The 12,345-nt window shown below is 36.9% G+C and overlaps 2 protein-coding genes across 3 annotated transcripts in view; one reads left to right on the top strand and one right to left on the bottom strand.

Moving 5' to 3' along the window:
- ZC3H14 (zinc finger CCCH-type containing 14) overlaps window positions 1–12,345 on the top strand; it is a 503,257-nt gene that overhangs the window by 32,367 nt on the left and 458,545 nt on the right. The window lies entirely within an intron of this gene.
- The window catches only part of EML5 (EMAP like 5), a 103,700-nt gene that overhangs the window by 3,389 nt on the left and 87,966 nt on the right, over window positions 1–12,345 (bottom strand). For both annotated transcript variants that reach the window (XM_085061588.1, XM_085061589.1), the window contains 10 exons: window positions 11,317–11,490; window positions 10,182–10,390; window positions 8,975–9,132; window positions 6,566–6,680; window positions 5,902–6,090; window positions 5,040–5,212; window positions 3,606–3,768; window positions 2,932–3,035; window positions 1,187–1,340; window positions 228–328 (listed from right to left, as the gene is read on the bottom strand). In XM_085061588.1, the coding sequence (XP_084917714.1) occupies window positions 228–328; window positions 1,187–1,340; window positions 2,932–3,035; window positions 3,606–3,768; window positions 5,040–5,212; window positions 5,902–6,090; window positions 6,566–6,680; window positions 8,975–9,132; window positions 10,182–10,390; window positions 11,317–11,490 (1,540 nt within the window). The remainder of the gene's footprint in view (window positions 1–227; window positions 329–1,186; window positions 1,341–2,931; window positions 3,036–3,605; window positions 3,769–5,039; window positions 5,213–5,901; window positions 6,091–6,565; window positions 6,681–8,974; window positions 9,133–10,181; window positions 10,391–11,316; window positions 11,491–12,345) is intronic.

Below are 12,345 nucleotides of genomic sequence, written 5' to 3'. Positions count from 1 at the left end.
GTATGATGTTCTAAACATAGATGTGAATGTTTTGACTTATGAAATCTTAGCTGTTCACATTAACATCTGGGATATTTATTTTGTCACAAATATCTTTTTCTCTATGTACAAACATGAAAGCAAGCACATGCATAAAAGGTCAAAGGCTGGACTTGAACTTTATGTTGTCATGGACTATCCAGGCCCAGTGGTGTGCAGGTTTTGACAGCAATGGCAAGGACACCTACCTGCAGTCGTCCCCTCCAGCACTGACCACGTATCTGTCTCCACTTGTGAATCGAATATTAGTTAAGTGGGCAGAGTGACCTAAAAATCGTTTGTGTTTTGCCTGGAAAAAACCCAAACAGCAACAGAATGAGAGAGTCTAAATATTCTGTACCCTCCTAAATCAAACAAGGCATGCATGTTTTTGTCTACCTTTTTAGTGCATCACATATTTATAACATTTGAAAGTTACACAGGTTATCAAATGCGAAAGATCTCCTGAAGGAGAACTACTATTGAGCTGCAATGCAGATTAAATTGTCAGCCAATAAGAGAGCCCTTGCAAACTGGGAACAATGCTCAAGCTAACACAGTAATATGAAATACACCTTGTCACATGATTAACTTCTAATTTTTGTGTAAAATTTCTCACTGAAAAAAGAAGTATTTTCTGAAAAAAGAAGTATTTTCATTGCAAGTGTGTGAGCAATTTACCCTGTGCAGTCTCAGATCTTGAAAATTAACAGTGAAAAAAAATCTAAAAAACATTATAAATTAAAATTATAAAAAACAGTGAAACAATTTATCAGTGTTAGTGAAAAATCCATAAACTCTTAATCCATGAAGTTACACAGATGGGACTAAAACCACCAGCTATCTTCCTCATCTGCCAAATGGGTCAGAGATGTGGAATTCACTAAGGCCTTTGAGAATTTCACTAGGCAGACACCATGCTAATGCAGACTGGCAGACAATACCAGCACCTTCAAGAGGTTATAGCAAGAGCTCTTGCACAAAATGGTAGGAAAGCTCTGAGGTGGAGCATGTTTATAAGACTGTAGAACTAAAGTTACACAGAGGTATTAAAAAGCTACAAATTTAGAGAAGAAAATATTTCCATTATACGTCTTCTAGCGAAACAAGACAAGACCCTAATATTAACAGTACTTGTTGTTGTAACCATGCAAAAACAAGTTCTTACAAATTTTTCAGGACATGGAAAGTCAAACAGTTTGACCATGCCAAAATCATCGCCTGTTACGAGATTGATTCCCGAGTGAGAGACACAAGCACAGTTCACATCAGCTTTTTCAGCATGCCTGGACCAGATTCCAATTACTTCATCCCCTAAAACACTGAAACAGAAGAGCAAGAGATTCTTTTGAAAACCACTGCAAAAACAAGAATAAGGAAATAGAAAGCAGATCTCATATTGTAACTCGTTCCATAAAAACACAATGATTATATTTTATTCTCACACATGAACATCTCATACAGCTTTTATTCTGTAATCAATTTTTAAATTGTTCCTTAATTGCTTCTGAAACTGATTGAGTGATATAATTCCCAAAATAATGTGGCCCATCACAATGTGAAAGAATATGAGGTGAAATCAATAGTACTAATATTGTCCAGTGAAGCATTTGCCAAAGACAATTAGAAATAGAACATCACAGCATAAGCCTTAGATGAATAAGCTTCAGCTTTTGGAAAAGAAAAAAATTTATATTCTCTATTGCATACAACTATGTTTTGTTGATTCTGTAATATTTTTGTATTAATCTAAAGAGAAGTTTCTCTGAGTTCAGTGAAAATTCATTACAATCAGAGAGAGAAAAACTGTCCGAAACAGCAAACATCATTATTTTAACACTCCAGAAAATTTCCTTAGCAAAGCCTTGTAAAAAGGCTTTTATTCAGCTCTGCTTACAATGCCTGTGCATACTTCCAGGAATGCACAGACACAAGAAATTAATGATTTGTTAATAGGCGAATGATTTGGGAACTTTTCTGTGATTCTTTCCCCCCATTCAAGGCACAGTATACTTCATGAAAAAAGGCATGATTTACAATGGACATATTGCACTGGGTCAGAAAATACTGGTTTCTTGTTTTTGCCTCAAAGAGGTGACAAAACTTGGATTACACAAACAAAAACCAGAAACCTATCAAATTGAGCCTTGCAGACATCTCTAAAAGCTTAGTTTTAGTTGTGCATTGAAACAAATAGTCAGGTTTTTTATTGTTTAAAGTGTTTCATATGTGGAAAAATTTCAAGTATTTATTCTCAATTTTTGTCTGAAGGTGATAATTAGAGGACAATAATTGAAAGTAGGTAACAGAGACTGAAATAAGGCACAGAAATTCAGATTTGCATAGAATAGAAAACAAAATTATTTTACTGTAAAATAAAAATTAAATGTGGTATTATACTTCATGTACTATCTTGAAAGAAATACAATAAGGCATTTAAAAGTACTTTTGTATGCCTTCTAATATGCAAATATTTATTGCAACTTACACAGATACCATTAGTGTTGTATTGTAAATAAACTTGAATTACCCCAGTCATGTATTGTCTTTTCACGTTTTGATACGTTTTGTCCTTGTACTCTCTTCACTATTCTGAAAAAAAACCAGTGCACCATTCCAGATGATTGCAGAGCGCAATTAAACAAACACTGAGGCTGCCAGAGTGGTATCAAAGGAGCCAGAGATACCCAGTGAGTACAAGGGCACTCGTGAGAGATCAGTTTTTATCAGATTCCTCACAGGTCACACAGCCCCTGTCGACTGAGGCAACCTGCCCTGTACTGCCTTGCCAGAGCAGATGGGTGTGTTAAAAGAAAATATCTCACTGAAGGCATCAAATATGCTTGTAAACAGTAGGTGTTTCTCCTGGAAGTTCCAGGTGTTTTAACAGCTGTAAATGGGTGAATCATTTACCTTGTCCAAGTAGCCCAGGTTATTCTGTCGATCACAGCCTGGTCCACAAGCTGCTTTCCTGAAGGCACTTCATACACTTGCCTTTTGTAAGAACCCGTAGAGACCTTCGAGGTGACCACAGAGAATTTACAATATATTAACTTGTTTCAAAAGATGAAAACATAATTCCAGAGGGCTTTGAAAAGCATTTTTGTGGCAGTTACTTTTTACTCACTAAAATAACTTAGCTATTAAGAAAATTCAGTCAATGACTTGAAAATTCTCAAAAATCTTTAAATCATAAAGCAATAGTAAGAAGCCATAAGAAATCTTAACATTTAAATGCCTAATTAATAAAGAATAATTGATGAAGAATTCATAGGTCCCCGGGCCCAGCAGAATGACAAACTGGACTCCTTCTCTTTTTAAGACAGCCCATCAGCATCAGAGGTAAAAATGCAGGAAGACACATCACAGGGGTTTTGAAACCTGTCTCTCATTTCTATGCTTATTTCCTGTAGTTCATCTCCAGTAAAACTATTCAGACTTACCAATAGAACAAAATAAATCTAGTGACAGCAACACACTCCAACACTTAGTTACAAAACTTAGAAGTTGTCATAGGAGAATACTTGCACAGTATCTGCCACGAGTATGTTTTCCATTCAGCACCTTGAACAATTAATGACTGATACCTGGAGATAAGAGCTATCGGCAGAGAAGTCCATCTGGATCACAAAACTTGGGATATCTTTGCAATAGCTGATTCGATTTAGTGTAGGACCCAAAGTCAGATCATAAAAGTCCACTGCATTCTCACTGGAACCAACTGCTAAGTAACGAGAATCTGGGCTAAACCTGAACAGATAAAAGGGATTCATGAACACAGGTTGGCACTTAAAACAGATTCTAATATTTGAGAAGTGCAGGTAAATTTGCATTTCAAGTATCTGCTATCCAGAACTAGAGGGAGGCAGAGTATTTAGTCTGCTAAGCAAAACAACTTTTGAAATTAAATTTTCAGGGAATACATATCCAGTAGAAGGTAGCAGTAATTTTAGTACAGATTACACATGTAAGTGAACTGGGAGCACCTTTTGAATAACTCTGTTCATTATCTGATCCCATGACCATCTCATGGTCTAACAACTTGTGACATTCCCCTGATGACTTTGACTCCCTGATGCTATACTTACAAGGTTAAAAACTAGAAAACTGAAGTGCTGTAACTGAAGAAAAGCCAGAACTTGATGAAATGTACTGAACAAAAAAATGTAAATCAAACCTTTTGTCTGCCCAATGTATCTTTGCACACTGGTTTCTTTCCTCCAGTTTTCCTTCCTAGTCTTGAAACTCAGTAGCTTCCTGAGCTGAACAAATTCTTCACAGCCGCTTCTGTGTTACTGGGGAAGTTTCTTTATTTCTGTTCTCTCTGAAACATACCTTGGGACAGCTTTCCAATTCCAGAGCCCTCTAACTCCTAGCAGAGCTCTCTTGCAAGGTCTCTGTCTGCTTGTATTTCTCTCTCATCACAGTTTGCTCTCCAAAACTTTCCTTAGCTGATCATGACAATTTATCTCACAGAAGAAACAGTCTGTTCCTCCATTCAGGAAACAGAAGCAAAATTTTACTTTTAACTTCTTTCTAACAAACACAACAAAGAGCAAACTGACAGACTGGCATTTCCATTCTCTCTCACAATCCAGTCTTCATCTCTAAGCTTCTGATCTCATTTTACCTCCTACAAATCCCTTCCCTCGAGTGTGTTGACCACACCACACCCTCAGTGTCCCTGGCAAACCTGCTGAGGGGACACTCAATGCCACTGTCCCTGCTGCCACAAAGATGTCAAACAGTGCCATTCCCAACAGCAGCCCCAGGGAGCACCATTTGTCAGTGGTGTCCCCACCACCAGCTGCTTTCACTGATGCTATCTCTTATCTTCATGCCCCTCATCCTTTTTATTCCTGGTATCACAGTAATCACACAAATGCCACAATTCACTCATTGATTCCAGCTCTCTGAAATATCATTGCAATGCTCCTCAAAACACAAAATCTTATTTTTAAAAATCAAAATATTAGAGATTTCTAGCACACTACAATAGACAAGGCATTATATTTTCTGACCTGATATCTTGAATTGCTGATCTTCTGTCCCTTTTTTTCCCCCAAATTTTTAGAGAGGTCACAAGCAGGATAATAAATTCTCCATTTTTCATGCCAATAGCTACCATATCACCTTCTGGGCTGTAGCAAACAGTACGAGCTGCATGTCCTAAGCTGACTTTGTTCAGCATCTTCTGTGAAGAAATAAAAACCCGGAACAGTAACTGTTACTATTTGCCCATATTTTAAAAGCATCTTATGCTAATAGTTTGTTAATGTGTGTCCTAGGTTACAATATAGATGTATTCAGTATTCTATTACCACCAGCTGTGGGCCATTAGCTGTTATCTCCTGCTATGACTCACCCCTGATAACAGACAATGAGCCATCAAGAAACCACCACATGACTCATGGAATTATCTCATCCTATTGTGAGATGCTCCACCCAGGAGGGAGGAGCCAAGCATTCCCACCTGGATATAACCTGGCCTTGGAACTGCCCAAGTCAGCCCTGTCTGCTGGGTTCCCAGAGGACAAGAGCTACCACTGGACCTTCAGGTGGAGACCAGACCTTCTACAGGATCACTGCTTGAACTGAACTACTTCAGTTGGACTGCTACCACCACCCCAACAGGGTGTCAGGTTGTATCTGACTTTGTCAGTGTTTTTCCTTGTATTATTGCATTTATTTTTAATTTTCCTATTAAATTATAATTCTGACTTGCAATACCCCACTGGTTTGTTTTCAAACTAATACAACATCCTAACAGCATCAGATGGATTATTTTTGGAATAGAAAAAAAGTTTCAAGTCTGCAACTCCATCACAAATTGATTTGATTTTTTTTTTTTTTTTCCCTAACCAAATATTTTCCAACACTTACCTTTTCAACAATATCCCAGAGTCTTACTGTGCCATCTTCTGCAGCAGAAAGGAAAAAATCTCTGGATGGATGTGTTGCTAGGCCCCAGATTGGTCCATCCATATGACCATTAATTAGAATGTTGCATGCAGCATTTTTCTCTCCAACTTCAATTATTTCGGCATTTCTTGTCCCAACGAGAATTTTCCCCTTGAAAAATAGTGAGAGAATTATCTCTGATAAGATGTATTAGCCACTCATGATGAACAGTAATTAAGATAAAATCTAGAGCTATAGTTCTGTCAAGAAAGTTTGCTTAAGTTATTAAATAATCAAAGAAAACTTATTTTTAAACTCCTGATTTAATAAAGTACAAAGCTCTAGAAATCATGATGCTAGTTGAGTTACTGCTTGTCATTTGATGTTTGATATCTGAAGTGTGAAAAGAAAATGGAAAAGAAATCCTTAGTCTTTAATAAAAATATATATGGAATTTTATCCTAAGAAAGACTGAGATCTCACAAAATAAATGGTTTTCGGCCACAATATCAGTTGTAGACATTTTCTAGCTTAGCCTTTGATTTCAAATACTAACTATAAGAGAAATCAGAAGTAATTGATCCGATATTTAGAGATCAATCCACAAACTATAAGCTTTATTTTGCAGACAGGCAGCTTTCTTTACCTTGCCTCTACAAACAGAGCGAACACAGTCTGTCATCTGTCCTGTCTCTAGTCTGAAGGCACGACATCGTTTCAGCTCCTGATCCCACAGCTTGACTGCTCCTCCTTCCTTTGAGCTATGAAGACATCAGGAAGAACCATGAGCGTAACAGGTGGCACAAAGAAGACAATTAATGTATGAAAGAACTACATAATGTAATGTACTGCAAATGAGGCACTTTAGTATGTTTTAAATTGTTAAAGATTTAATTTGACTGAACAGTTGATGTAAATATGCTGAGCTTCGCAGCCAAGACACACTAATTCCAAGTCCTCACTGTTCTACTTTACAGAACAAGCTGGAAGTTGGGTGCTGGTAAGCTTAGTCTGAATGAGTAGCTCTGAGGGAATTCATCTAGTCAAGAGAACAGTTAAGTGTGCAAACTGCCATCCTAACAATCAGACAGGCAGAAATTTTCAAATTACAGTTTGGAGAAACAGAAAAGGTATGTATTTTACTCCTGTGAAACAAATGACAGGAGATTTTCACTTTTGTGAAAATTTCACTATTTTCACTGCTGTAAAATAAATTACAGATATAGCAGAAGAAAACCACACAATTAATAAGTATTGATTACGAAAACACTAAGTGTTTCTCTCCCACTTGCAAAAAAACCTGGTATTTCAGTACAGAACCCATTAAAATAAAAAAGTTTCTAAAAAGGGAGATAATGTTTATTGAAACAGTGATAAATCTGGCATTTCTGGTTGAGCTGGGACATCTCCCCTAAAAGAAACAAAAATATAATGTTCCACAATACTGAGCTGTTTGTGTTACAGCTTTGATTACTGAATGATCCCTGACAAGTAACTTCAGAAGGTTTAATCAAAATTACTGAGTTTGTATTATTAAAAGAATTATAATGAATTATAAATGGATACTCCTTGCAATAGTATATTCTTTGCTTCCCACTAGCACAGTTTTGACATTTGATTGATCATTATACTCAGCAAGATTTTACCAGAACAGGCTGGTGAGCTGCAACTATGAATACGAAAGCAGAAAAAAACATGCAATCTTCCTAAACAAAAGTTTGTTTTGCATACTGTCAACACTTCATTTTCCCACAGCAGATGAATTCTGAGTTCTTATTGTTATTCATTACTGTTTGTTTCAGGTCAAATAATAATTATTAAGAGGCTCCAAAGCTAAGTAGTAGAGAGAAGATCCTCCAAATAAAATCACAACAATTTTTATAAATAATAGAAGGAAATATTTCAAGCACAAAAATAAGTAATTTCCCAGTTGGGTCTGAAAAGATAAGTGGCCTTGTGCCCTGCAAAATGGGGAACTATCATGTCATCAGATGGACTGTATTACAGCTGAAGCATTTTTTTCTCATTGGGAAGGCACCAAAGAAATTAAAATGCTTGAGGAGGTATTTTGCTTGCAACCCTAGAAACAAAGAACCTTTCTGTACCTTTGATTTGAGAGAAGACAGCTTGCCTCTGCCATCATAACTTAGCAGATCTTTCCTTTGAACGAAGTTATGCATCATACTACTGTAAAAGTTATCATTCACATATTTAATCATAACTGTGCAAATTACTTGGGCTAACAACCTCAGCACATCTTCAGTGAAAGAGGTAACCCACAAGGACTAGATATCCTTTTAGTGCTTAAATCCAAATGGGTGTTGGAGCTAGATAATCTGTAAGACCCCTTCCAACCTTAACCATTCTATGATTCTAAATTTCAGACTAAATTTTTTTGACTTCTCCCATAAATAATCCACTGGTAAATACTGGTGAACCATTTAGAAACATAAGGTGATTCCAAGGATAGTTTTGATTTGTTCAGCCCTTTTCAGCTTAAGAAGACAGAACTGTATTTTCTCTTTCTTAATTGTGTATTTGAAGTAGGAGAAACATGACCTGATGTAATGCAGTATAATTGATTATGCAATGTAATTACATTCACAATATAATCCATTCATGTAATTTATTTCAAACTTGCCTATTATTGCTAACCAAAATAGTGTAAAGTCATCATGAAGTGCCTGAAGAAGCTTACACATGCTTCAGAAAAATGACTGTTACCTAGAAGTTAAAATTTTGAAGAACTACTTGTACAGCATTTAGATTCTGATCCACACCCTTTGACTTTAGATAATTAAGCAAGGTACCCTTGCCAGGACCCCAGCAACTCTAGGCTTACTCTTATAATTGATGGGAAACAGCTAGTTGAAGCTCATGTGGGGTTACCTGCACTTTGGAGATGGTGGCTACTGGCTTTTTTAAATACTTCTCAGGGATCTGAAAGGGACTACTCTTCTTCCTTTAACGTCTCAACTAGTGTTGATGGGATGAATCCCAACCATTTTTAAGAGTACATGTGCATGCAGGAAAAAAAAGGAAAAAGAAGACTCACGGCCTTTCTTTGCCTCCTGTAACAATCAAGCCATCCCTTAGTGTGGTATACATTGTGAAAACAGGTCCGTTGTGAGCTTTGGCCACAATTCGTATCAACACATGATCTTTCCAAACACAAACATCTCCACTGATTGTACCTGTAAATGTCAAGTTATTCTGAAAAGGGGAAAAATATACTCATCATCTGATTCTGAGTAAGGTAGGAAGAAAAACATTCAGAAATAAAGATCATGACTGTTTGCATTTAGGCTAAATTGCTTTTTTTTGCTGCTGCAGAAGAGGAAGCTGTAGAAGGGGCACTAGGGACCTCTGGGGACAAAACAATGAGTTACTATATTCCTTCTTGAAGTCTGAAAGATGTTTTAATGTAGCTTGAAGAAAATCCTTGCATTTCTTTTTGCAAGAAGAAATGCAATGACTTAAGCTTCAGCCATATGGTTATCTATGCTTTCAGCCTATCAGGTGTGCAATGTGTGGCAAAAAAAGTCAAATACCACACACAGCAAGTACTGACATTCTACACAAGAAGGCAATCTGCACCATCTTGCTATGTATATTATGCTTGCAGTAATTTTTGTGGTTAGGTGAAGATACAGAATTACAGTAACCTTTAGTTCAGGAAGAAAACAATTTGACTTAACTTGGAATTAAAAACAGTCTGTTCTTTACTTCTCCTTTCTGCTCTTGGAAAGTAATACAAATAAATGTAATTACCTCTGAAATTTAAGGGCGATTTATTAGGATATTCTTAAAACCAACATGAGCTGGTTATTGAGCAAAACTGGTTCAGTAACTTACATGAACAACTCTCAGTATCGTGTAGTATTTAAAGAGTATCAGTACACATGTATACATGTGGCACAGACTCCAGGTGGGCATAAAATTAGCCTCATTTCTACTGTTTGGTTCCTGCAGTCTAAACTTAGTTTTGTTTTACCTGGATTAAATAACAAGTAGTGTGTTATCAGTTCAAAGCATCTATGTTTGTTTCTCCAAAAAACATACAAATCTAGTTTTTTCTGTTTTACAGAAAGCTGGTATTAGTTTAACTACCAGGTAAGTATTATGAATGCTAAACTGAGTTTAATAAAACAAGTGATATACTCAATAGCAGGTTATAAAAGTCTCACTGAACTGAATGAAGGCAGAAGGGTAAAGAAATGTTTGTCTGTACACATTTTCAAGTGGTTTGTTGAAGTACATACCGCTCCAAAAGCTACAGAAAGCATTGTCTGCATGCGGGCATCTTCTATGGAGCTCAGCAGCCCTTTTTTACTGAGGAGAGCTCTTCCAGCCAGAGTCCAGAACCTCACATGCTTTACACCCACAGAAACAAACTGTGTATCCGAATCTGGTCTGAATTCTGCTACAAATATACGCTGGTTATGACCAGCTCGGCTGGCAATTTTGGCACCTGACAGAAAAAAATGGACATTTTGAATTTGCTGAGAAAAAATACACATTTCTGGTTAAAAAATGTTAACATAATTTTGACCCATATGAAGCTTCCTCAGTTGGGATCCTTAGCTACCATTCTGACTGTGTATCAGCTCTTAAAATGAGCACAGGCATGTTCTGACCACGCATCTTCCATCCTACCTAAGATTGTATAAATACACATCTGACATTGCGTTTGTCCCCACAGGATCTATCAGACAAGTTGTGAAAGATCACTTTTGATTATCTTAATAGCTGATCTTTAAAAGTCTTAGAGTTACTAGTTGATCAACAGCAGATTGCAAAGAGAGAGGAAGTAAACCTCTAAGACTAGAGAACCAGATCCATAATCTGGGCATGGCTTTGCCAGTCAGAAAGATGAGGAAAGGAGCTCACCAAATCTCTTTAGCCTAAATCCTGAATACAGACCAAAGCTGATCTGAAAACATGTAGCATAGCTTAAGACACCAACTATGTAAGATGCATAGAGGAGCTGTCCTGGCACCACATTTCTGCAATTTGCAAGTTTTAGACATAATTTTCAGAGTATGACAACCTAGTAATTATTCAGAGAAGAATGAAGTAATAATAATATAACAACAATAACAGTAATAATAATAATAACAATAATGATGATGATGACAAATTTAAAAAAAAGAAAACCCTACATTATTCTAACTGGAAATTGGTGACCTATCTTGATCTTTAAACAACAGTTTCAAAGCAGATATTTTTAGCAGATACTAGAATGTGTGAACACATCCATTTTAGATCTCAGTATACAGAGCATTTCTTGTAATAATTTTTGATCTGCTAATATTTTAATGTTGCAATTGCTCTTGACTCAAGCCACCATACCTCTAACAATGTAAGCAGCTTCTACAAAAACAGTCATTTTCCTACCTTCCTGCCACTTCCAAATGGTAATGGTATGTTCAGGATCCAGCCCTACAGACAGCAGCAGTTTGCCAGTGGCACTGAAACTGACTGAGCAAACGCCCTTGGAATGGTAGCACCGCAGTACTGACAGTGTCTGTTTGTTCATTGCATCCCACACATGAATAGAAGGAGCTGTAGCTACACAAATATAAAAAAATGCCATTAGGATACATTTTGAAAACGTGTAATAACTTGCTTATTGAAGCAGTTAATACATTTTAGTAAGACAAATAAAACTGCTGTGATCAGATAGGGAAAAAGGAAAGAGAAGAAAGGAGATTTTGGCCTCCCTTTGGAAACCAATTTACGGCAAATGGGATCATTAGGTAGGATAAACAGGTTGGTCTCGTTACACTACCAGAGATGAAAACTTTGCTTAACTTGTTATGGGACTTGTGATGCCCAACAGAAATTCTAACAGCAAGCTGTCTTCTCCTGCTTTTCTCCTAGTAAAACTCAGATCAGCATGCTAACTCAAAAACCTTCAAAAATGTCAAGCAGCTCATCAATAATGTCAGTTCTACATGGGGCTTTCTGACAACTGATAGCTACAGAGAAATCAGGTTACAGTGCAAGGCCAAAACCTCCTTTCAACTAAATGGCCATCTGTCTGAAATGCTTGCCCTCGTAGGAGAACACCAGCAGAATCATCAGCTTGCTTACTGGTTTAGAGGAGCTAGGGTGTTAAGTTTGCATTGTTTAGACTGCAAGCTCTTTGCAGTAAAAACTGTCTTTCCATGCTACTAATGTATGTGATTATCTCTACCATATGACAGCTAGTTTTTTCCCAAATGCAATTCCTTCTCAAAAGATCTTGCAATCCACATGTAGTTTACAATTTCCGAACAGCATCTAAGATATTTCCAGGACAGTAAGATTCTCAAACTTCTTTACACTTCTGATCTCTAATAAGTTTGACTGCAGAGTCTGGAGGTTACTGGTTTTTTTCACAGACCCAGATTCACATAAACTAAGTTCTCTTTCAGCTTCATG

This window comes from Lichenostomus cassidix, chromosome 5 (assembly GCF_008360975.1).
Source record: "Lichenostomus cassidix isolate B80296 chromosome 5, HeHo_3.0, whole genome shotgun sequence".
Classification (NCBI taxonomy): domain Eukaryota; kingdom Metazoa; phylum Chordata; class Aves; order Passeriformes; family Meliphagidae; genus Lichenostomus; species Lichenostomus cassidix.
Note: the sequence above shows the minus strand (reverse complement) of the source record. Positions and strands in the feature narration are given on the sequence as shown.